At 32.6% G+C, this 27,614-nt stretch overlaps 1 protein-coding gene across 2 annotated transcripts in view; it reads left to right on the top strand.

Annotated features, from left to right (window-relative positions):
* MALT1 (MALT1 paracaspase) overlaps nucleotides 1-27,614 on the top strand; it is a 91,961-nt gene that overhangs the window by 49,978 nt on the left and 14,369 nt on the right. For both annotated transcript variants that reach the window (XM_051969569.1, XM_051969568.1), the window contains one exon: nucleotides 6,321-6,524. In XM_051969569.1, the coding sequence (XP_051825529.1) occupies nucleotides 6,321-6,524 (204 nt within the window). The remainder of the gene's footprint in view (nucleotides 1-6,320; nucleotides 6,525-27,614) is intronic.

Here is a 27,614-nt window from a genome sequence, read left to right as displayed (position 1 = left end):
AAAGCCACCACGATGATCTCTGTCTTGAAGTCTGTCTCAGTTTGAGAGCTTGTGCTCCAGCCTCCACCCACTGTCTTCCCCCAGTCTGTTCCAGTCCCCTTCCTAGTCTGTCTCTGGTTGAGTTTGTCCCAGTTTATAGCAGTATACTGAGTATAACCAATTATTATATCACTAGGAAACCATTATTTGTTGTAAGATTAAATCAATCATACTGAACTAGAGAATTCACATGCTAAACTAGATAACCATTGTCTCATCAATTCCATTGACTTAACTCCTTGTAAGAATCCTTGTTTCAAGTACAGAGTTCTGGCCCATAATAGTGTAGTTGTAGCCCAAATGAAATAAAGCAAAATGCTATAGAATGTTGTCATTAAGGGACAGAGACTTTCCATGTAATAGTGAGAGCTATACATTATATAGTCCAAAGATAAAGAGGGGCAGCTAAGTGGCACAGTGGGTAGAACATTGGCCTGGAGCCAGGAAGACCTGACTTCAAATGAGGCCTCAGATGCTTCCTAGCTGTATGACCTTGATCAAGTCACTTCACCTGGTTTGCCTCAGTTTCCTTATCTGTAAAATGACTTGGAGAAGGAAATAGAAAACCATTCCAGTATCTTTGCCAAGATAACCCCCAAAGGGGTCACAAAGAGTTAGACATGACTGAAAAATAACTAAACAACAATATGGCATCCACAGCAATCAAAACTGACCCCCTTGTTGTTTATGTGAATCATTAAATTTATCTCTCTTAGGTGATGGTGGATCTCATTTAGAAAGCTATGCAGAACATTCAGTTCAATTAAACATTTATTAAGTAACTACTCTATGCAGATTCCTAGGCACTGTAATAGATAAAAAGATCCTATTTTCATGGAGTTTACAATTCAGTAAGAAGCTAGAATGTATATAGTTTATCATAAAATAAATTTAAAGAGGAACAACAAATAGGCAAGCCCTGTATCTGTACTTTTGAGTGATTGTGCTAAATAAGACTCAAGAGATAGAAAGGGACCAGGTTAAGAAACATTTTAAATAAAAGATAAAGATTGCTTGATCTTAGAGGTGATGGGAAAGCATGGACTTTTTAAAATTGAGGTTGAAGTAAAAGGAGATGTATATGGTCAAACCTAACCTTTTAGAAAATCACTTTGTCAACTTTGGCACAACAACAAATTATTGTTCATAAGGAATTGGAGTGGAGAGACATAGGAACCAAGAAATCCAATTAGAGGGCTATGGCAATAATCAAGGTGAGAAGTAATGGAAGGCCTGAACCAGAGAAGTTAATGTACGGGAAAAGAAATGGGTATGTGTGGGAAGCATAAAATCACAGGATTTGCTAAGTGACTGGATATGTGGGGGAACCAAGTAGGAATAGTTGAAGATGACACTGAGGTTATGAACTTTAATAGTTGGGAAGATGGTGATGCTTTTGACATATTAGGGAAGTTCAAAAGAAGAGTGTAATTGGGAGAAAAGAACGAATTCTGTTTTGAACATAATATATTTGTAATGATTAAGACACATCTCGTTCTAATGTCTAGCAGGGAGTTGATATGGGACTGGGGCTGAGGAGAGAGACAATGACTGAATTAAAATAGCCCAGAGAATCATCTATATAGAGATGATAACTGAACCATGAGAACTAATATGATCATCAAGTGAGATATTATCTTAGACAAGAGAAGAGAGCTTAGGACAGAGCTTTGGGGAACATACACATTTGGTGGGTGTGCTTGATTGATACTTTGATATTGGGTAAATAATAAGAAGTAGTTATTTGGGAGAAGGATGCTGGATTCAATTTTTGATCTGTTGAATTTGAGATGGTTGCAAGAGATCCAGGTCAAAGTCTTGTAATTAGTTAAAAATGTAGAACAGCTAAGTGGCACAGTGGATAATGCTGGATTTGAAGTCAGGAAAACTTATCTTCAAATTTGGCCTCAGACACTAGCTATGTGAATAACCCTGTCACTTAACCCTGTTTAACTCTGTTTTTTCATATGTAAAATAAGTTGGAGAAGGAAATGGCAAATCAAGTCATTTTCTTTGCCAAGAAAATCCCACATGGCTTCCTGAAGAATCTAAAATGACTGAAGTACAAAAAGATGCTATTCTGGAGTTTGGCAGAATGCTCAAAGCTAGAGAAAGATTTAAGAGGCATCTGCATAGTATAGTTGAAATAATGGAAATTACTGAGTTTACTTGGGAAGAAGGAAGCCAAGGATTTAACCTTAGGGTATACCTTAAAAGATTGTGAAGTGTCAGTAAAGAAAATGAATAGTAATGAATGAAACTAGAAAAATGGTATTTTGGAAACTATAGGATTATGCATGACCATTTTTCTGTGGCATTGTAGAGGTGTTTTTAAATTTTGTATATGATTAATCCTTCTGGCAGCTAGATGAAGCACTCAGACCTCTTATCAGAATAATGTTTTTCAGTAATTATAGGAAATGCTAAAGTGCAGTTAGAGATAAATGAAAATCAAGATGAACTTTCCTTCATTCACATTCTAAAACATCCCAAAATCTATCCACAGATACCAGGTTAAGGATATCAGCACTAAAAAAATCTAAGATGCCTTCTGACATTTTCATTCAATTTCATTCAAATTCATTCAATTTTCACTTGTATAGAAGTTAACAGGTTATCACCAGTCAAACACTGCAGAGAAGTCACTGAGAAGATAGAATGAAAAAAAGTATCATTGATGACCATTAAGAGAATGTTTCAATAACATTGTGGACTCAGAAGTCAAATAGCAAATTGGAGGATTATAAAATGAAGAAATGTAGATGTAAATTATATAAAATTGAAGGATGCTTTAAAAAAATAATTTCACTTCCTAGTAATTACTTCTCCCCTCCTTTTAACAAAGAAAACCAGTTAAGAAACAAATTTGAAAGAATTATCAATAGAGTTAAAGTTTATACAGCTTTGTACATCTATAGTCTATTACCTCACTATCATCATTAGTCTTCTAAAGTTGACTAATCATTGTATCCATCTGCATTCAGATATGTAGTCTACTTTTTATAGAAATTTGTCCATTAAGGGAAAAAGAGAAATGACACAGTGGTATGTACATTGGGGTAGAATAGTTGAAAACCTTTTTAGTATTCAGAAAACTTATATATAATAGGAAACAGTAAATAGATAGTCGTCATTGAAGAAGCATATGAGATGCTACCACTTCCACTTAGAGATGATGGACTCAGAGAGCAGAACAAAAAAAATTTTAATACATGACTAATATGAAAATTTGTTGCACTTTACTATGTCTGTTTGTAATGGGTTTTATTTTTCTTACTTTCTTAGTGGGTGAGGTGAGGAGAGATAGAAAGGAGAGAATTCAGAGTTGAAAAAAATTTTAATGAATTTTTTTAAAAAAGAAGATGCATGTGAAGGAAGGGATAATTACCTATTGTTCCTTGTGAAAGGATAGATAATTTGATATAGTGCTGATATAGTATGCCATGGCACCCAATCTTTCTTCCTGGTTTTCTTTGGGTTGGCTTGCTCACTCACCCAGTCTGAACTTGCACACTGATAAGTCAGGAGTTCCCATCTTGCTTCAACTTATACTCAAAGTTCTAAGAGTAAGCCTGTTGTGGGGGAGTTGTGGTTTCTACAACTCACTACTCCAGCTTTTAAGCCCCATCACTATGTTTCTCATTTAGAAATCAGCCAAGATGATACATTAGCTATTTTTAAAATATCATTTATCAATCTTTTGTTTTTTATATTGCTTCCATTTCTCTTTATTTCCTTCCTTCTTCTTTTAGAGAACCATCTCTTTAAAACATTTTTTTCTTCAAGAAAAAGAGGGGGCAACTAGGTGGCATAGAGGATAGAGCACTAGCCCTGGATCAGGAGAACCTGAGTTCAAATGACCTCAGACATTTATTAGCTGTGTGACCTATGAGCAAGTGACTTAACCACAATTTCTTCCAAAAAAGAAAGAGAAAAAAAAATCAGTACATGATAAGATACCACAGCCTACTTTTCTCTCAGTAATACCACCAATAGGTATTATACAGTTGTCTCATTATCACTAAATAGTTATAAATAACAGGGCTTTCCAGGTTTCATTCTTAAAGTTCCCATATCTATCTTATATAAATTAGAAAAAGGAATTTTGCTCCTTTTACTGTGAGTGTCTTCTTCACGGGACTGTTTTTTTGTTTTGTCTTGTTTTGTTTTGTTTTGTTTTTGTTTTTGTTTTTGTTTTTTGTATTTCGTGGCTGTCCTTGATTCTGTCATTTTTTATTACTAAAACTCCAATGAGATGCCACCTTTTTAAGGTATAGGAGAAGGGAATTGAGTACTCAGACTTTTGGGCAGAGGGGATAGAAAAAGACAAGGTCTCCCCCCTTTCTCATTCAAGGTAGAAGTACAAAGCCACTTACAGGCTCAGTCTCTATACTGAACAGCTTGACAGCTTTAATTTACTATTTCTCTTGATATGGGACAGTTCAGTCTTCCTTAGATAATCTTGTGGTCCTCTGCTCCTGAGGATCTAACTCTTTATGACTCCATTCGGGATTTTCTTTTCTTTTTTTTTTTTTTTTTTTTTTAATTTGGGATGTTCTTGACAAAGATGCTGGAGTGGTTTATCATTTACTTCTGAGGAAACAGGCAATCAGCATTAAGTGACTTTTCCAAGGTCACACAGCTAGTATCTGAGGCCAGATATGAATTAATGAATATGAGTCTTTCTGACTTAAGATTTAACTCTTTCCATTGCACCACCTAGTAGTCCCAAGTCTGAAAAAAACAAAAAGGTTTGAAGTCTTTTAAATGCAAAGTAATTTCCCCCTACCTAACTTTATATGGTCACTTGCTTTATAATAATTAGATTTGTTTTTGTTCTTCCTCTCTCCCCCCAAAATTCATTTGATACTAACTAGACTTTCATTGTTAAGGAAGGAAAGAAAAATTTTGAGATTTTCTGTAAAATTAATCATCATGATTATTGAGAAGATCAGAATATATCTTTCAAATTATAAATCAAATCAATATTTTGATCAACTCATGTTTATTTTAAAGGCACTGTGGCAGTTTTGTAATTGTACTGTTCATTATTATAAATAAACTACTTGGCAGCAGTCTCTGACGGGTCAGCAAGTACTGGCAGCTGTTCTGGAAAATGGAATGTCAGGCTATCAACCCAGTAGTATGGCATATCAGCTCCTTGTTGCCATTTAACCTGCTGCTATCCATGCTGTTAATATTTTATCTTCACTACATTTCATTGATTTTCACTACCATTCTTCCTATTTTCCCATTGCTATTCCAATCACTTGCTCTTATGCCTTTTTTTCACCCCTGAACTACATATTATATTTAAACAGGAATATTTGCAATGGTCTTTTAAGTTTTTAACCATACTTCTCATCATTAAATATGGCCCAGTACTCTCCTGATTCTTGTACTCAGGATTTCTGTGGCTTCATGAAGCAACTAAAATCGTGAGTTTTTTTTTTCTTTCTGGCATGAGTAGGAACTTCTGCCTTTTAAAAACAAATATGTTGACAAATAGAAATTTACTCAAAGCCAAATGTTATGTATTAGTGCTGTTCAATCATATCAGGCTTTATACCCACTCTGAAATAGCAAATTAAGGGAGTAGTAAAGAGGAACAGTTGAGGAAGTGCTAAGTACAATGAATTATTGTGTTGGAGGGAACATTTTAAAAATAACCATATTACATTCATCAGTAAAAAAAATGGAAGAGTCTTCTGTTCTTTCCAAACCCCATTTAGTATGTCTCTTTACTTCCTCATCCTCTCTCAGTTCTGCTTCTGTATCCTCTTTTTGACTTATTGTTCTCACCATTTCCTTTATTCTTTCACTCGTATAACCTTTCCATCCTTCCTATTCATTGATTCACATTTCTTGTGAATCAAATAGCCATTTTGTAAAAATTAAAGTTACATGTATTTCTTATTATTTAAACTACATTAGAAGGTCTTAAAATTCTTTTTTTTGTCTTTATACAGTAAACATTTGGTTTAACATTAAAGGAAATAACTACATTTCAGTGTTAGATTTTCTTAAAACTTTTATCACTTTCCTGGTTCTCAAAAATATTTCTTTTAATTCCAGTTTTTGAAAAATCTTAATAATGTCTATATATTTTTCTCCTTTGTAAAATAATAAAAATTGTGTTTTAAAAATAGGATAGGATAAAATCTTACTGTTTAAATATTTGTTACAGTCATTTAATGAATTTCTGATTCTGATATTTCCACATATCACAAAAGAGGGGTAAATCCTTAAATTTTAAAACCAATCCATTTTTTTTCTTACAGCAAAAGATAAAGTAGCCCTTTTGATTGGGAATATGAATTATTGGAATCATCCTAAGCTTAAGGCTCCCTTGGTAGATGTCTATGAATTGACCAATTTGTTGAGACAACTAGATTTCAAGGTGGTTTCATTATTGGATCTTACTGAGTATGAGATGCGTAATGCTGTGGATGAATTTTTATTACTTCTGGACCAAGGAGTATATGGTAAGTTCTTTGTGGCATTCTCTTGATTTTCACATTCCCCAGAAATCATTCACATTATTCAATATACATTAAGTACCATTATTATCTATTTTGTTCTAAAAATCTTTTGTAATATCTAAGTCTTGCATGTTTGTTAGGTGTTAGATAAATAAAAGCTCAAATAAAAGTACATAATAGTTATATTAGAAGGTTTTTAAAAACTTTACTTTTCATTTGAACTCCAAAGTTTTTATACATATTCTGATTTTATACTGGATCTCGATACCAGTTACTACTACTGTTTTTCATTCTTTAATGAATACATTCCTTATTCAATTCCTATTTTTTAAAAGTTGAAAAAAAAAGGATTCTTCTTTACTTGTAATTATTTATCATAAATATGTTGTTTATCTTTCCTTTGCATTTCGGAAATTCAGAAAAAACATTTCAGAAATAAATTCTAAACTTAGAGAAGATTTTAGCATAATTATTATAGAGGGTGCAGATTCACAAATAGTTATAGAATTTTTCTTTTTTCATGACATTTTGTATAGAAATTAGGGTTCTGCATAATATCAGAAGTATGGAGGAGTAGAAGGAGAACTAGATTTGGAGTCAGGATTTGGAAATGAATCATGGTATTGCTACTTGGGACAAGGGAATGCAAGGTGGAGCAGTGGACAGAAGTCAGGGAGATCTGAGTTCAAATCCAGCCTTAGACACTTACTAGCTATGTACCCTGGGCAAGTTACTTAACTCCTACTTGCCTGAGATTCTCATCTGTAAAATGGGAACACACTGGGAAAAGTCAATGGCAAGAAAACCCCATGGACGAGTCCACGGGGTCATGTGAAATCAGACATGACCCAGCGATTAAACACCTGCTCCTCACACCTGTATAACTTAGAGAAACCTCTTAGCTTCTTTGGTTTTTCTTTCTTGTCTGTAAAAAATAAGAAGATTGGACTATATGAAGAGAAATATTCCTTCCAGCTTTAGAATTTTGTACTCCTAAGTAGAGTTATAAAATGAGTTGCTAACTTCCAGTTCACTTGACCACCAAAATGGAGGATAAGACATTTTCTCTGACTCCTACAACCTCTCAGAACTCTCCATGATAGAAATCATGCACAAGAGATAAAGCAATTTCTCCATAGTTTAAGACATCAAAAATATTAGTGAGATAACAACCTAATGAACAACAACAGAGGAGGGGAATTCCTAACCTCTGGTGTGCTTGTTCTACACCTCTGCCCTCAATGACCATCAAATTCCCACAGGGATGCATCAGCCAACCTTCAGGTTAGCAACAGAACTCCCTTATATAACTTTACTCTTCCTCTTCCTCACCATCCAAAAGCCAGAAGCTTACTCTGACTGGGAGTGCAGTGTGACAGTGGTTTGTGGTATAGTGGAATTCAAACAGAGAATTGAGGAGCAGAGGGAGCTGGAACAGGACATGTGGGAGAAAAGAAACTGGCATCTAGCTGGGCCAATTCTTTTCTCCAACAAGTCACTTGAGGCAGAGACTGAAACAAGTAAAATGTGAATTGCCCAGCATGAAAAGAGGCTGAGAACTACTTTGAAATTCAAACCCAGGAAAAAATTCAATCAAAGGGGATGAAAATAAACAATAATGAATAATAGGGAAAACAGGCCAAAATTGTCAGAGATAAATTCAATTCAATTTCAGTGTCTTCAATTAAAGAATTTGAGCACAGCAGAAAAACTAACAGGGAAGATATTAATAAGAGAAGGAATATAATTTGCCAACCACAAACTATTAATGAAAAAAAGACAGTCTTTTGATTTAAAAAGAGGTACATGATGCATTTCCACAAAGAAATTAATAGAGAAAAGAAATTGCTAGTAAAGAAGAATGAAAGGTTGGCATGTTTTTAGAAAATTAATATGAATATTTTTATATTACATAAACATTTCTTGTGTAGATCAGAATTGTTATAATTAACTTGTGCCCTTAAAAAAAGATATAATACTTACTATATCCTAGCAGAAAAGGGAAAAACAAAAATTAGATTTAGCCCCTTCTCTGGGAACTTCTAATTGAATCCAGGAGATAAAATGTGCACAGGTCATACTTTGATATTGTGATGAATCTGAAGACTACAGTTCCAGTATCAACCTTGTCCTTGTCTTCCTGTCAGTCTTTAAGGATCATGTTACTATAGTTATCCACTCTGAAACCATGATTTATCCACCTATTTAGTAGTTATACATTTCATTAATAATTTCTTTCATACTGCTTCTCCTGAACAATTTGTTCTCAGTATAATTCTATAGCTTAGTGTTCACTATACATTTATCCGTTTTCTTTTGGGTGATCTGCAGCTTTAATTCTTTGAAAATGGTTCTAAATAGTCTGAATGCAGATCAAACCATTTTTTAATATTGTACTTTTCTTGGGGTTTTTTTGCAACATTGATAATTTGGAAGTGTGTTTTGCATGATTGCATGTATCTATTCTATATCTAACTACTTGTTGTTTCATGGAAAGAGGAGGAGAAAAAGACGGAATTTGGACATCAAAATTTAAATAAAAGATTTAAAATTTTACATCCAATTTGGAAAAATATTTTAAAATTATTGCATTGAAAAAAGAAAAAAAATGGTGCTATCCCATACTTTGAAACATAGAACATCATTGGAACAATATGGGCACAAAAATATGAATATTTGTTTTGAGTAGGAGCTTAAGAGCACTAGCAGCACTGTTTTGTTTTCAGTTATAATTTAGTTCACTCTCTTCAGTCAACTCTGGGTGCACATCATTGCCCATTTGCTGTTTTCTGTTCAACATAAATGTACTGACATGAACTCATAGGGTTATCTACTAACACATTAATAGCTTTAATAGAACACAGTCATTGACCACTTGGTTTTTCTTATGTGCATAGTTATTCTAAACTCTTGAGTGATTATGGATCCATTTAGGATACTGCAGTTTTCCTGGTTTGTTGCTATTAGCACAATGCTATCTCCAAATAACTGATGAGAAACTTGGACAAAAAAATCTTTGAGGTCTAATTCTAGAAATGAAAACTATTTATTTTTCCACCTTTGAATTGTATTAGTTATATATTTGTATATCACTAAAAATCTAAGAAGTACTTCCTCCCCTTAATTTTATTCTAAGGTTAGTGTTATCAAAAAAAGTTTTGAAAACTATATGCAACTCTTTTTTCAATATGTCAATAGTATTTTATTTTTCCAATTACATGTAAAGATAGTTTTCATTCATTTTTGTAAAATTTTGAAATTTTTTTCTCCATCACTTGCCTTCCTCCTCCCCAAGACAGCAAGAAATTAGATGTAGGTTATTTGTATAATCATTTAAAAATATTTCTATATTAGTCATGTTATAAAAGAAAAATCAGAACAAAAAATCTACAAGAAAAAAAAGTGAAAATAACATGCTTTAATCCACATTCAGTCTCCATAGTTCTCTCTCTGAATGCAAATGGCATTTTCTATACCAAGGCTATAGAAATTGTCTTGGATCAATATATTGATGAGCAACTCTTTTTAAAATTAATTTTAATTTTGTCTCCTAATTTTTCTGATCAACATTGATTTGATACTCATTCATATTTGTCCTCTAGGAAATATATATAAAATTATTGCCTTTACCTCCTTTTTTATTATTGCTTTTGGACTAAACAAATATTATCTTTATTTTATCTTCCATGGTTATGTTCATATGTAGATTGTATAAAAATATCCATCTCCCATAGTGGGTCATCTTTGGGTTCTTTAAAGTTCTTATATTTTTCATGATGCTTTTTCACAGAATACGTAGAAGATGATTTCATTGTTTAAAAAATGAATTTCTTGATTAACATAACAAAGTAGGTTAACTGGAAAAAATACAATTAAGAGAGAAAAGTGGCACCATCTGCTGGATGAAGCAGAAAATTGCATCATAGTTGGCAACATGTTTTTCTGATTCTAAGCTTTCTCTTAGAAGTTAGAAATCCTAATTGCTGCCTCTGATGCTCTTTCTTAAGGAAATAAAAAGGTATTGGGGAGGTGTGGTTGGAGCTTCTTTTTTTATTATTTGTAAGAATCACAATTTCTGCTTTTGCAACTTTTTGGCTATGAAAAGTAGGAGAGATGATAGGATGATATCTTGAAATAAAAGCTGGATCAAGGGAAGGTTTTTAAGGACCAGGAAGATTTAACATGTCTGTTAGAAACAAAGAGGGAACCAATGAAAAAAGAGAAACTGAAAGTTAAAGAAAAGAGGAATAATTGAAAAGGTCGGTTTTTAGAGGAGACAGACTCAGACTCCAGTAGACTGATTAGTTCCGGCAAGAAGGACTACCCATGATATAATGGAGTAAATGAGAAAAAGAACAGGAGATGATATAGATTATCTTTGAGATGCAGAATAAGGGAGAATAGGAAATAGATAATTCACTTTATTCAGGAAATAAGATAAATTCTTCTGCTACGATAAAATGAAGGGCTCGTGTGTGATATAGGTGACTTGAGAGGCAAAGATTTAGAATAGTTGCTGTGAGAAATGAATGGGATAGAGAATGAATCAAGGAAAAATAGAAGGATTGCAGTTCTATGGTTAGGACTTAGTTGAGATTAAATTATATAAATCTGTAATGAACAGATTATTATCAGAATTATCATTATCGGAATTAGGTGATTTCCTCTAGCAGTATTCAACAGAATACAAACAAGTGAGAAGGTGGAAAGTGGTCCAAATTTGAGATTTAGTAAGGCTTAGAGAATCAAGAGTGGAAGACAGTGTATAGTCAATTGTTAAATAATAAGCTTAAGGGCAAAAAAGGAGGGAAAAAGTAATGTCAAATGGAATGGGAGAACTGGAAAGGAGTGGAAAATAAATGGTGGTCATGATGAGAATGCAGAATAATTTAGGTATGCAGTAGATGTTGAAATTGATATTCCCTTCACTAGTATAGATTGCAACCTACCCCTGATTCTTTGTAATTCCTTTCCCTATTTCTATAAATAGACCATAGAAAGTCTTTCCAAATAGCTAAAAAAAAAACTTCCTACAGTATAAAAATATATTTTATGGTACCCAGGTGGTGTTCAGGTTTGCCATCTTTTTTCTCATACTTATCTGGTTGACATCCCTTTCAGGTCATATATGTTCTTGATAATGGTAAAAACAACTTTCACTTATTGTACTTTGCTTCCCCAAACATGCTTTTTACAAAAGCCTTATGAAGTAGTTCAATAATTATTAATAATTTATTTAGCCTCATACAAGTCATTTAGAATAATATACTGGAGGTCATGAAACAAAAATTGATAATACAATACAAATGAAAAATCATGAAGAATAAGGACCACCCCTTATAAATGGAATCTTTTAATTGTTTTATAATAGATTGAAGTTATATTTAGCTTTGTAAAACTATTAGGAAATTTTCTAGCTTTCATTTCAAGCTCAAGTTGTTTTTATCTTATTATAAAAAAAAAGTTAAATGAATTTGTTTTTTGTGATGGCTTATAGATCAAAAAAAATTTTGTAAGGTAAATTCAACATTTGGGTAATAATCTGGTATGTTCATTTTACCAATAATTCAACATTGAAGCAACATTTCTTAATCAGTACAGATTAAGGTCATAGTATTGAGGGGTGAAGATATCCTAACAGTGATGGGGGTCCTCAGGCTGGTGTTGCAAAAGAATTCACAGTCTCAGTCTGCAAGTGAGGTTTTTGGCAAAATGGGTTTATTTTCACTAAAAAACTCTTTCTCTCATTGGGCTGCTTCCTGATTAGGAAGATAGCTAAGTTTGGGATACAGAGTCTTGAATTTTATTTAGCCTTCTATGGTTTGGGGCTAGGGAGCAATTAGGGGCTAATTTCCAAATCAGTAAGGGTGATGATTGTTTCCCAGACCAAAATGATCCCCAGATCTTTCGGAGGTAGGAGTTTCCTGTAGGAATCAGATAGTTTTCCCAGAGCCCTGAGGGATTGAGATTTAGGGATTTTTTTTTCAACTCAGGCCCACCCCTCAAAAGATCAGGGGGATACAGTTCTATTACATCAATAGAGCCAAGGATTTTATATAATCCTAAAATATAAATATGGCTCTTAATAATGCTTCTTTTCCTCCGATCTAGGCTTTATCTGATGTTAAATATTTGAGGTGCATTCCACGGTTCTAGGTGCTACTTCAATTCTTTTGGAAGCTATGACTTTGCTACTTTGACCTATAACTCTGTATTTTAAAATATTCAAGTACTTTAAGAGAATATATATAGATGTGCACAGTGTAATTCTTTTTTACTTCTTAGAGGTTATTGATAAAACTTAATAAAGCAACACTTTACACAAAAAATTATAAAACCAGGAAAATTTTATATATTTTTTCTCTTTTTCATAGTTAATTTCAATAGACATTTTGTATAATGATAAAATTTAGAAGCACATGAAAGTTGCTGGGAGTTTTCAAATCATTTGTAACTTATTAGTTTTAGTGGGCACACATCCAAATTTTAAGGAAACAGCTGTTGAATCTATTGGGACCTAATTTCATGTATTTATAATGCTTACCATTTTATTGTGCAATAACATTTGGTTGCCAGGAAAATGACATTTGAAAGCTTTTTTCCTAGGAATGTTGGAGGTAAACACCAATTATTAATGTAGGGAGAGAATTCTGGGAACAGCGAATTTAATTCTCCAAATCCTCTCTACAAAAAAAGACAGAACTTTGCCTTAGAGCAGCAGAAATAAACCCAGGGTAAAGCAGTTGTCCTCCTAAGACAATTTGGGAAAACCTCAGAAAAGACCCCATCATTGGATACAAATTCCTCCAAGGCTGACTCTAGAATCAGCAGACAACAAGCCCTGGGAACAGCTGGGTTGAGGGGCAGTCTCAGACTTAGAAACTTTTATCTTACAGACTGTGTTGTGGTCTGGTGGCTGAGTAGAAGATGGAAGGGCCTTCCATTGTTAAGGGACACCAAACACAAATATGCTAGCCAAATGTGTCCCAAGCTGTGGTTACAGGGAGAAGAGTTAGTACCAGTGAATGTAGTAGTGAAGAGCAGGGACTCTTTCTGCTGTGGACCCTTACAGGAGAGCAGAGTCCCTGATTTCAATTGCAGTGCAGCTGGAACCCTAACCAAGTGGCTTTGGAGTAGAGGGGAAAACCCAAGGTTTGGCCCCAAGACAGACCTGAGAAAATAAAGGTAAGAAAGACCTCAGGCTTGGGGCATCATTCACCATATCTTAAGACTACAACTTGATTATATTAATAGTGCTAAAAAATAAAATAAAATAAAATAAAAAATAAAAATGAGCAAACAAAAGATAAAGAGCCCAACCACAGATAGTTACTATGGGGATAGAAAAGATCTGGATTCATATTCAGAGAAAATTTATGCAGCTAAAAAAGGTCACTCTTTTTCAATGAGAAAATCAAATGGTTCTAGGAACAAAAAGAGTTCTTGGAAGAACTTTAAAAGTACTTTTAAAAATAAGGGAAAGGAAAAATTAGGAAAAAATAAGAGCAATGCAAGAAAACCAAGGAAATTATTTTAAAAAAAAAGTTAAACAGTTAGAAATAGAAAATCAAAAACTTAAGGAAGAACATAATTTCTTAATATTCTAAGATACCATGAAATCATAAAACAAAAGCAAAAGAATGAAAAAATAGAAGAGAAAGTAAAACTTCTCATCAGGAAAACAACTGATCTGGAAAACAAATGAAGGAAAAATAGTATTGAACTACTTGAAAATTACTATTTCAGAAAATCAATACAATATTATAAGAAATTCTAAAGGAAAACTGCAAAAATCTAGAATAAGAAGGCAAAGTAGAAATAGAAAAAAAATCCATTAATCATGACCTGAAAAAGATCCCATGAAGAAAACTTACAGAAATATCAAGCCAAATTTCAAAGTTCCCAGTCAAGGAGAAAATATTGGCAGCAACAACAATTACATAAACTATAGCATTACTACATTACTACATTAATGACTATAGGTCTTAGAATACTATATTTCATAGAGCAAAAGAGCTAGGGTTATCACCCAACAAAATTGAACATAATCCTTAATGGAAAAAAAATTGACAATTAATGAACTCAAATTTTCAAATTTTTATGATTAAAAACCTATAGTTTAAGAGAAAATTTGACATTTAGTATTTTGGAGAAATATAAGGTCAACATTAAATTGTCATTAGGATTAGCTTAAAGAGGGAAAAACATACGTGTGTGTGTGTCATATACACAATCAATTTATACACACATTCACACACACACACACACACACACATACACACACACACACACACACACACACACACACACACATATATATATATATATATACAGAGAGAGAGAGAGAGAGAAAGATATAAAAGTCTCCTAAATTCAGAAAGAAATAAGAAGGCAAGGGAATAAGGGAGGAATCTTACAGGGGTAGGTAGATTAAGGAATATGAGGGTAGGATAGCAGGTAGAAGTAAAGAAGAGAAGGGATAGGATAAATAGAATGAGAAGAATAGTGAGGAAAGATAGGAAGGAAGAAAATACATAAATAATTATAGCTTAGAATGTGAATGGGAAGAATTCACCCATAAAACAGAAACAATAGATTACAATTTTTAATTCAACAATATGTTGCTTTTAGGAAACATTATAAAAATGAGAGATACAGGGAAAAAAATAAAATAAAGGGCAAGAGCAGAAATTAATATGTAAAAAAAAAGCAGGGATTGTAATAATCTCAGACAAAGTTTAAGTTAAAACAGATTTAATCAAAAGTGAAAAATAGAAAAAATATACTGTGTCACCAATAGTAGATTATTTAGAATAATTAGATAATATAAAATACCTGAACATATTCCAGTTAAAACAGACACAGGAACTTTATGAAAATAAACATAAAAAGATTTTTATAAAAATAAATAGCTATAAATAACTGAAGTAATACTTATTGTTCAGGAGTAGGTAAAGACAATATAATTTTTTAAATGACAGTTTTACCTAACCTATTGATTCAATATCATCCAAATTAAATTTTAAAAATTATTTTACTGAGTTAGAAAAAATAATGATTCATTTGGAAAAACAAAATGTTAAGAATTTCAAAGAAATAAAGGGGGGAAAGTGTTAAAGGAAGTAGATTCAACAGTATTACACCTTAAACTATATTTTAAGGCACTTTCTCACAAGGTGAGAGCATTGTTGAAATATAAAAAGGATAATTTCTATTATTTTAAATTAAAGTTTTCATGTATAAATGAAACCTATGTAGCCAATAATAGAAGGAATGCTGAAAATTGGTGGGAAAAAATTTTATAGACAGTCTTTCAGATAGAATGATTGGGTCAGAATATTGTTGTGTTGCAGGAAATGATGAGCTGGTTGATTTAGAAAAACATATGAAAATTTGAACTTATGAAAGAAGATGCCTTAAGAGAAACAGACGATAAGAAATAAGCAAAGTACAGTCCTATACATATGTATGTAAGTGTATGTTTATAGACATATATAGACATATATGTATGTGTGTGTGTAAAAAGTGCATAGTAAAGAACAGAATAAAACCAGCAAGGAAGCAAACAAAAACTGGACAGCTTTGAAAAAATTGTGTAGTTTTCTTAAAATGGAAATTTATTGTTTTATATTGGATCCTTTCATATGATCTGCTGTGAACATGGGATTTTTTTTTCTTTTCTCATTTTATATTTGTTTAATTTTTTTTTAATTACCAAAAAAAAAAAAAAAATACAGATAGTCATTGAATTGAATTACTGCTACCAAAAAAAAAATCTAAAGGTTATCTAGTCCAGCCTTCTCATTTAATTTTTAATTTTTTAAATTCAGAATTTAACAAACTTAAAAAAAAAAAACCTGAGCATTTCCATATACAAAATCAAGCATGAATAAGGCTATATATAAATTATGAATTTTTATTATGTGCAATTTAATTTTTCTTTGTGTATATAATAAATTCAGCCTTAAATTTTAAAAAAATAACATAGCCTTTTTATTGTAAGTTTGATAAGTAAAATGTAGATCAATTTTTTTCCATGGGGAAAGTACTTTTCTGAGTTTTAAAAATATAAGAAAAGCATTTGGAAAAAATGCTTTAGAAATCTATAAATGAATATTGATTTACTGAAATACTTAATGCAGAATGTTATGCCCAAATTAAATAAGCAAAATAAATTTTAGCGTATAAGAACTATTTTTTGTTGTTCTTGTGGGGTATGGTAAATGTTTTTGCAAGTACATTTTTAAGATGTTGGGGGGAATCACCCTTTGCTTTTAAGATAACAAGAAAAAACTATAATATTTCTTCCCATAGTTCAAGAGTAGAGCTTCCATTGACTTAGACTGAAACCTCTCTTCAGCATGGTACACAGCCTTCAAGAGTTATTACAATTGAAAATATCACCGTGAGCCAGTCTGGTAATGAAAATATTTGAGTTTAGCTTAGTCTGATGGTCAGATAATGGGCATGTTGTCATCTTATCTCTAAGTTAGTGCTCAGAATCTTTCTGCCTTGATAGAGACCATCAGAACTTGAATTTCACTGACATAAACTTAGAAATTTTGGGGTCACCTCCACAATATATTGAGTCATTATGAATTCAGTGATACCAATATGTCCCTTGAAAATGTGTTTTTTTTTTTCCTTCAATCTAAATTAATTAAGAAGCATTTGTTCTGTATCTGTCACTTCCTTAATTTTTGGAGATAAAAAGGCAAAGGTAAAGAGTTCCTACTCTCAAGGAAGCTTATATGTTATATTATAGCATCATTCTCTTGAGGATCAAACTGATATTGCAGTATACTTGTAGGCCTATACTAAAATGTTACACCTATAGCTCTGTGTGGCGTGATATGAACATAAGCCCTGGAAGGTCCAGCAAGATAGAAAGACTTCAGGTTTGGGGACAGTCGTAGACTACTTGTATATCTTCAAAGGAGGGACCTCAGTTAGTTCAAAGAGACTCTGTCACTGAGTTGACTATAGAATGATGAATTTTTTTGTTTATTTACAGAAACTTTCAAACACTTTTAACTTAGTCAGAAGAGAGTTGTGAACTTGGTGGAAGGAGTGAATACCCAATAAGGAAAGTACATTCCCTTGAGTATTTGAAAGAGGAGTTTGAACTTTACTTAGGAGGCAATAGATAGAACCACAGACATTTTAACTAAGAAATTATATGATGAAATCTGTTCAAGAAAGGTTATACTGTCAGTGGCATAAGAGATAAATTGGGGGGACAATGAGAAGAGGTGGGAAGGGATGCCAGGAGCCTGGAATAGTGGAGTTAAATGGAAATAAGGATCTGCACTACAGGTATGGCTGTGACAAATGGGAGAAGTGGAAGAGTGAAAAGCTGTGTGAGCAGAATCAAGACAACTAAGGAAGCTTTATGATAAATACAAGTTAATTACTTAATTTCATAAAATCACATTAGAATTGAAAAGAACATCATGTTTTCTAATCCAATGGGAAGCAGCATTATACAAAAAAAAAAAAAAAAAAAAAAGGTATAAATTTGAATCAAGAATCCAGATTTTAATCCTAATTGTACCATTTACTTCCTGTGTGATTTTGGACAAGTCACCTACTTTCTTGGGACCAAAGTTTTTTCATCTCCAAAATAAATGAATAAATCTATGATCCTAAATATACAAATCCCCTCTACTACATATTTAGTCTTTGATCCAACACTCCCAATAAAAATAAATTAAATACCTCATATGACAGAAAAATCTATTTTAACCAATTATTATTTAAATAGTGGTTGGGAAATGAATTATTTGTTTAGAATATAATTTCTAAAAATATTATTTGGGTTTCTGAACCATACAGTCTTTTAGCTAGTGATTGAGTACAGTTTTTTCTAGCAGAAACTGTGTTTGCCTGGAATCTTGCAAATCTAATCAAAAGGACTTTAAGCCAAAAAGGATATTGGAGGGAAAAAACTGCCTACACATATCCTCTAAAACAGACTCAAAAGAGAATAGTTACAGTATACAAATAAAAAAAAGAAATAGAGATGTCCAGAAATTCAAAGGAGACAAAATTCAGGAAAAGAGCCAGAGGTAAAAATCCACATCCTCAGTTTTCTGTATGTAGGTGCACAAAATGTAAATAACAGACAAAATGAACAAGAGTGCCTAATGTGATAAATTTGATGTCATAGGTAGGATCTTTCAGCCTAAAATTTTCACCCAAGAAGTCATTCCAAGAGTGCTTGGGGGCTCTATAGAATAAAATGCCAAAGACATAAAGAAAAAAATCTGATGAAAAGAAAAAGGGGTGTTACCTAAAACATGGCATCTCAAACTTTTTTTACTCACTACCCCTTTTCTCTAGAGAATCTTTTATGTGACCTTGAGTATATAGGTATATAAATTAGATATACTTACTATATATACAAACACTTACTGATATTAAATCATAAAAAAAATTTATTTTTAAACAATTCTTTGGTATACATATAATTTTACCATTTATTAAAAACAAAAGAAAATTTGTATGCTAATGAGATAGATATGCTTGTTTATTTTTATATAGATAAATTTAATCTTAGCATATTTAGCAAATTTGATACTTTTTATTGTTGCCAATTTTTTTGCAACTGCCACATTTCAGTAATGCAACCTCATATGGGATGATGACCCAAAGTTAAGCAGATTTGCAAATGACATATTTAAAAACTTAACATTTTCAAAACAATACATGAGATGGAAGAAGGGTTATGATAAAGTTGCATAAGGATAATATCAGACTCTCCAAACCTCAGAATGAGCTGCAACTAGGAAATAAAACTAGGGACAATCCAAAAATTGAGAGTTTTTTTTTTCTTTTAAGATGCATTGGGGAAAATATTTGGGTCAAAGAAAGAATAGAACTACTGTGTGAGGTGGATGGAGCAATCAAAATGGGTGAGTGACAGAAAGCTGAACTGCTCAACTCTAATTTTGCTACTGATATTTAAAAAATATGTTCTTGGGACTAAAAAGAACAGAACAAAAATTATTAGTGTTCAAGTTCAAATGTTCAAGGAAAATAAGGAAATACTAAAAGAACATGTGACAGCTCATAAAAGAACTGACCATTGTGTTTATTAGGCTATTGTCATTAATCTTTGAAAAATTGTAGAGTAGGTGAGCTTTCATATAATTGGAAAAGAGTAACATTTGTCCCAAGCTCCCCACCAAAAGTCAAAATCAAATGGAGTCTGGACTTCAGTTCTTAACAAAATTCTAGAACATCCTATTAAAAATATGATTATTGAGCAAAGAGCCAGTGTAGTTCCATCAAAAATTAGGTCAGACTAACTTTATTTCCCTTTCTGGCAGGATTATAAGACTGTTGGGTTACCCAATGTTAGAAGGAGCAGCAAACATCTTGGGTGATAGACAGGATTCAAAAGGATCTTGGCAGACTGGAATTTGATCTGAAATTATTGGTTGAAATTTAATAGGAATAAATCTTATCATTTGACTTCATTCTCTTAAGTACAAAATGAGAATGGTATGTCTATATAGCAGATGGTTAAGAAAAATATTTCCAAGAATTTTAGTGGACTGAAAACTCATATAAATGAACAAGCATGATACAGCATCTGATCTGATAGGCCAGTCAATCAATGCTTGGGTTCAAATTATAAGATGGGTATAGATGATTACGTGAGGATGACATAAATTTAGAAAAATTTATCAAGGGATGCAGAAAATCAACAGCCCTTTGGTACATTTTCATTAGGCTTTACTAATATCGGGTATGCTTGGTAATGATCAAATATCATTTTATTGCTCAGCAACTTTGCTCTTTTTTGTTGTCTGTTCTTTCATTACATTGATAAAAGAAATATTTGAAAGAATAGTGTCAGTAGGTCCAGTTTAGTTGTTGCAGTGGTAGCTGAACAGTCTCAGTGAGTGTCCATACATTTTGGCCTCTGTTTAGGCATTTGCTGTGTTTTGTAAGTCAATGAACAAATATGAAGTCCTTTCAGTCTGTGTTTGGGACAATCACATGGGTACATAAATGGAGAAATTTTCCTATTATCAGTTGATAGGATTTGTTACTAGCCAGAAATAATGTACAAATCATCCTGATTCTAAACAGAGCTCAACTGCACCCAGGTGCCAAAATTGCTGCTCCATCCAGAGTATGCTTTCTGTGGAATGTCTTCAGAGTAGAATCAATCATGTCTGCTGTATAGGAATCTTATTTCTGGAAAGAGAAAAAATTAGGGTCAGGAAGTAGAAAAGTATAGTTTCTTAGAAGCAAGGATTTAAAAACAGAATCCAGTGCTTAAGGTATGAATTTGTGACTACCTTGCAGGTTTTCTATGGAATTGGTAGCAGCTGCTGTATACCACAGCAGCCAAAGAAAGTCAGAAATCCTTGGCTGTACTGTGTCCCAAACTGGAGAGATGATCGTTTTCCTGTAGTCATTGTGATTTGATCTCATAAGGAAGTCTTGTGGTCAATTCCAAGGACTGAAATTTATTAGCAAAGACAAGTAATAAAGATTTTGGTGGGGGGAATATTTGGGATCATGTTTTAATGTGGAAAAGGAACACTTGAGGAGACTAACAAGCTGCCTTCAAATGTTTAAAAAACTGTCATTTGGAAGAGGTATTGGACTTGTTCCCCATGGTCCCTGGAGACAGAACTAGGAAAAGTGGGTGGTGACTTCAGAGAAGAAAATTTGACTTAATGGTAAGAAATTACTTCCTGCTGACTGGAGCTATCCAGAAATAGAATAAGCAGCCTCAGGAAATGGTGGTTCTGTGTTCCTGTCAGTTTTTAAGTAAGACTCAATAATCATTTGTTAGGGATATTGTAGAGGAAATTCTTATTTTCTTGTTCAGGTTGTTCATTTGGATGGGATAGCCCCTGACCCCCCCCCCCTTTTCAATTTTGAGGCCATAGGATTTTATATGATTTTGTAATTGTTGGTTTTACCTTACTGTATCAAAATCTACTTGCCTAAAATTTCTATATATTGGTTCTTCATTCTTATCCTTTGGAGAATTTCTTTTTCCTGAAATAACTCTTTCACATATTAGTGTGATATTTGAAGAAAATTGTCATGTCTGACTCCTTTTCTTCCCAATCCTTAATATCCCCAAATCTTTCAACTATTTGATTTATTTATCCCTTCATAACATAATATGATTTATAAACACCTCATCATCTAGTCACCTCTTGTGGACATATTCACTTTCATATTTCAAATAAAAGGCAAATGGATTTTTTCACTATAAATATAAAAAGATATTCCAAGATAATTGCTGTCATTTAAAAATATGCTATTTTGAATTCTTCATACCACTGTATTTTCATTTTCATACGTCACTTACTTTACAATTGAAGATTATTTGAAGAAAAAAAATTATATAGTTCAGAACCTTCAACTCAAGTGTTTCTTTCAAATTAAGCTTAGTAAACAATTGAAATTAGCCAACTATACTGCACTAATACAATAGAGGCCAAGGAGGGAATTGATTGGCTTCTTAAAAGAGATCTTGAAAATCAAGGTAATGATGTTTTTGCTTTGCTACATATTGGTTGTCAGTATGGAGAGGAACAGTTAGGTTTGATATCCTGTGTTAAGGAAATGAGCCTAATATTCAGCACTGGATGTGGCCATCCTGTGTTCATACATGAAAGATATTTAGAACTTGAATGACTATAGGAACAATCTTTATCTTTCTAAGAGAATCCTCATTGCTAAAGACTTTTTTAAAAATCAAAATAGTTGTAAGGGAATATAACTATAGTGGAGGCCATGGGGAAAATACAATTTTATTTTATAAATATAATATAATATATTTATAATATTATAATATTATATTATTATATAATATTTATATATTTATTTATTTATTTGAATTAAAATTTAATTAAAATTAAATTTTTATTTAATAAATAAAAATAAATAAATAAAAAAATTTAATAAAAATTAATTTAAAATAAATTAAATATTTATTTAAATTTATATAATATAATATAATAATTATAATAATATAATATTGAAATCCATATTTGATTTCCCATATTTTCTAAAAAAAAAAATAAGACATTCATTTAAAATGAAGGAGTAAATTATACTCTTGGAAAGCACAAAATGGTGGCATACTAATATAAACTTGATTCCCTTCATAAAGTATGTTTAAAATCTTGGATAGTTCTAGGATTAATAGAAAAGTTGCCATGGAGTCTTTTATTTTAGAATGTAAAAATCAAGACTTTTTGAAATGGAGCCATCTGTTTCCTTTTTGTATTTTAAATACTAAAAGGTGTGTGATATTGACCAATAATCTCAAAAGCTTTTCTTTCATAGGGATCTTCATATTTTTATCATATCAGACATGCAGAATTTTTGTGGCTATTGAACTGTTCTACATAGTGTTTTACCAAAAAAAAAAAAAATGAGATTGTTTCTGTTTAAAAAATGGCAAATGGGAGCTTTTTTGAAAATGAATCACCATATTATATATAATGTATAGAGTTTTTAATATATTTATTTCTCATTTAATCAGTTTGAAAAGCTTTTTAACATCTTTTTCTTAAGTCCTATCACTATCAAAAATCCTATTTGTGGCAGTCAACAGTGTTTATGGAATACTCAGTAAATTCAGGGTAATATGTAAATTTATTTAAGATGCTCAATGCACATTTTATCCACTATGGAAAGTTTTCTACTTTAAGTGAATGTTTTGTAAAGAAAAATAATAATCATGTCATTAGTAGCCATTTGTCAATTCATCTGCCTAATTCTGCTGTCTCTTGCCAACAGTATTTTAAAGTCCATTTTAATTGTAGTATATTGCAGTTTGATTTGCTATAACAAAATTATTTTCTTGTAATGAACTCCAAAGAATGAGCGTGCTTTTAATATCCAATTTCCTAGAGTGAGCTTTCACACCAAACTCAAAATCATTTGAAGGGATGAGTCTTTTGACCTACTACCTAAATAGAGTGGTTAGTTGATCGCATGTGCCAAAGCTAAGAGAATCTAAAACCAGTAAATTTATAAAGTTATTTTAAATAGCTATAACTCTGATCTGCACTGCATTACAACTTTAGTACAAACTACATACAATATTGCCTGAGCATTCTGATCTTTTCAGAACTGCTTCAGAACTGATCAGATTCAGTATTGCATTTTGACAAGAAAGAATGTTCCAGCACATGATGCTTGCTCAGGAGTAGTCACACCTGATTTTTGTCTTGGTTGAGCAGTAAGGATAGAAGGTTGGCCAGGCAGACTGCCCAGTCTCCAGCTACTGCTGTTGCCCTGAGCAGTGGACAGCTCCTCCCCAGCAAAGGCGGCAGTGCACAGGACTGTCAGATTAGAGCCCAAGAGGCTGAGGTTCTACTGGGCAGCAGGTCTGGGGGCTATTCCTGCAGGACAATGTGATGTAGCACATATACTGGCTCCCAAAACAGTAGGACTGGAAGGGGTGCAGAGCAGATAGCATGTTTAGCAGAAGTAGTGGTAAGAGCCCAAGTGGAGACAGCAGGAATGTAGGATCCAGGACTCCTGGCAGCTCTGAGACCCCTGTGGCAGAGGGCACAGAACCATAGCTTCTGCCTCCTCATGCAGGCCCCCCCCTCCCCAAAGAAGCTGGACCAAGTGGGATGGGGAGAGAATATAAAAGTTGTGCTTCCTCAGGAAGTGAGTTGGGTCAAAAAGGGAAGTGACCTTGCTGAACTGGCTGATTTCTCCACAGTTGGAAGCCCCATTTACCCCTTTGGGGAATGGGGGTAGGGTCGTTAGGCTGTAGATTATAGATGTACTTGTTATGAAAAAAATTGTTTTAGTACTTATCCTTTTTGCTACTCATTGTACCTTCTGAAACTAATTAACAACACATACTGAGGTACCACTATATACTTTTTAATTTTATACAAATTTTTTTTAAAGTTCTATAGATTTTGTATCTTCATTGACTGGATATTCTTGAGTCCTGTGTAATTATAAAAATTACTGTGCTAAACAAACATCAGAGAATATGATGTAGTTGATATGAATACCTGATATGAAGTCTAAATTCATCTCTCACAGCCATATAGTCTTGGACTTTTCATTCTGTAAGTTCAAAAGACCATCTTTATTCTTCTATTCTAGTATATTAGCCACAGGCACAAGTTTCAATTTCCTCAATTGTAAAATAAAGAAAATACACAGTTGCTTATAAAATTCAAATTATGAATATTAATCAGACAGAATGGCTTATTGGTGGTAAAAATTGGATTCTTGGAGATAATTACAGTGGGTTTGAAGTCAGATTTTGAGTCAAGTCTTAGCTCTCTATTTTTCATCTTCTATAAACCTAAATCTATGATGTTTGATCTGGGTGAATGATGAAGATACCATCTACTGCAAGTGATTTAGGTGAGAGGGGAAAGAATGTCTATCCTTTTTCATAAGACATTCTGAAGGATAAATGGACAAACTTTTTAGCCAGTGGTAACTAGTTTGAAGAAATTGGCTATAATTTGAAGTTTCAATTTTCTATAAAATTCATGTTTTTATACATTTCAGATTTTCACAAATGAACCAATTTTTTTTATTCTACACACATAATAGGCTATTAGAGGTAATGAATATATAGGAACTGGGCTTGGACTTGTGGCTTCATTGATATAGAAAATTTTCTTTCTCTGTCAATGCATAGCACCATGTAGAGCACTGAAAAATTAGGTAATTTGCCCAGGGTCATCCAACTTTTATATTACAAGCTAGGTCTTGAACCCAGGTCTATATTTAATGAATAAATTATATCAGCATTTTATTCTATTTCAGTTACCATGTTTTACATCTCTTATCTTTGACTTCTTGAAATTTAACTGACCTCGTCATCCCCAAAATAGAAGCATAAACTGTTTGCTAGCACAAACAGTTGTTGCACAAGAATCCTGGCAATGAAATCGAATTCCCCAAATTTATCCAGTGTCATATCAGTCCAAAACAAACTATCAAAATCTATTTTATAAATTATTCACTTACTTAAATGCTAATTTAAGAGCACAATTAGTAGAGAATGATTACATAGCTTGATGAAATCAGTTACCAAAAAAAAAAAAAAAGTTATTGGATTGTTACCATATGTTAAGAGTAAAAAAATTTAGAGAGGTAAGATTAATGTGATTGATGTGCCTTAATTAAAACTTGGTTCCTCTTACTTTGAACCATATTTATTTCTTTTACCCATAACTATGTAAAATATACTGATAATTTCCTTATAAAAATTATTGCCAGTATACATTAAAATATGTAATTTACTTAGATATTTGTTTTCACCTCCATAAAGACTTTAGGATAGTTCTAAAATATCTGTGAACTAATTTAACAGTTCTCTGCTTCAACATAAAAGGAAAAGAATGAGTCTCTGAATAGTAGATAAGGAAAACCCAGTTAAGGTTTATACCTTACACTTCAAGCCTGAAGATCTAAAATATAGGAACAACTTCCTAACTGCTCCCTGACAACAGGTTAGACTAGCACATTTCTAATATTTGGAGCACCATATCTAAGGAAGGACATTGATAAACTAGAAAGTCTCTGGAGCAAGGAAACAAAAATAGTAAAGAAAAGTCTGAGATGGGGGATAAAAACACTGTCTGCCATGTGGGAGGAATAGGTTTGTTCTTTTTAATCTCAGAGGTCAAAATGGGAAAAGTTACAAAAAGGGAAATTTAGGCTTAATGAATTTATATGCTGTAGCCTAGGACTACCAAATTCTGGCATGTCATAGACCAGGGCCAGATTTAAATACTAAACAAAAAGATCTCTTTAGCTCGTTTAGTGTATTTTTGCCACCCAAACTTCACAGTCTAACAGAATATATTTTTATGCATAATTCATTGTTTGGATTAGCATAGTAATGGGTAACAGAGTCCCCAGCTCCATTACAAGATTTCAAGGTAATGTGCTACTGAATATAGGACACTTATTTCACATAGAATATGCAAAAGATACTAGAGACTTTTAAGGAACTAATAAACAAATGTAAATAAAACACATAAAGGATTTCTCGATAGACCATAAGTGATCAGCCTGGAAGCAAGTAAGTGATAACAATACACTGGCCTGGATTAAGGAAGACTTGAGTGCACCTTTGGCCTCAGATACTTTACTATGTTACTATGTTACTCAAGGCAAGTCAGGTAACACTGTATGCCTTGATTTCTTTAACTATAAAATGAGAATAATAATAATAATAATAATGATAGCATCTATCTTCCAGTATTGTTGTGAGGATCAAATGAGATCATATTACTAAAATACTTAGCATTGCCAGGTATTGCGCTAAGCACTTTATGCTGCTTAATAAACGTTCATTTCTTTTCCTTGAAAACCAAATAATTCAATTTGAAGAAGTCCCTCTCACTGAGATCTAATCAAGAGTTGTCTTCCTAAGATGTCACTTGGCATACCCACACCAGAGTGAGAGGTATGAAGTATCAAAGGGTCCCAACAAAGAGTCATTTTCTAATTATCTACCCCAACCCTTTGCATCTTGCTTACTTAAAGAAAAACTTCCTAATGGCTTCCAGAAAATGAAATCATGGTAATAGAGTAGATTTCCTCTCATTGGAAGTCTTCAAACAAAGGTAGGATAACCGTCTGTCAAGTGGCAAGTCAGCACACATTTATTATAGTAGAGCTTTTTTTATGGGCTAAAACTTGAGGACCTCTAAAGTTCCTTTGTAAATGAAACTTATTCATCTTCCTAAAATAGTGATTTTTGTTTCATATTCAACAAGTCTTTTTAACTTCTAATTTATTATATATAACTGTGCTAGATCTCCATAGTTAAAATAAAACAAGGTTTTTGCTCTTATATTATAATCTTTTTTTTATTAATAGCTTTTTATTTACAAGTTACCATGGGTAATTTTACAGCATTAACAATTGCCAAACCCTTTGTTGCAATTTTCCCCTTCCTTCCCCCCATTCCCTCCCCCAGATGGCAGGATGACCAATACATGTTAAATTATAATCTCTTTTAAAGTAGAAGAAGAAGAAAAACTATCTTTAGGCTATAAGCATCAGTGACTGGTAGTAAAATGATGCTATTGACATATGGAAGTCAGGGAA

This window comes from Antechinus flavipes, chromosome 1, assembly GCF_016432865.1.
Source record: "Antechinus flavipes isolate AdamAnt ecotype Samford, QLD, Australia chromosome 1, AdamAnt_v2, whole genome shotgun sequence".
In the NCBI taxonomy this organism is placed as follows: domain Eukaryota; kingdom Metazoa; phylum Chordata; class Mammalia; order Dasyuromorphia; family Dasyuridae; genus Antechinus; species Antechinus flavipes.
The sequence above is the reverse complement of the archived record's forward strand: the minus strand, read 5'-3'. Positions and strand labels throughout refer to the sequence as shown.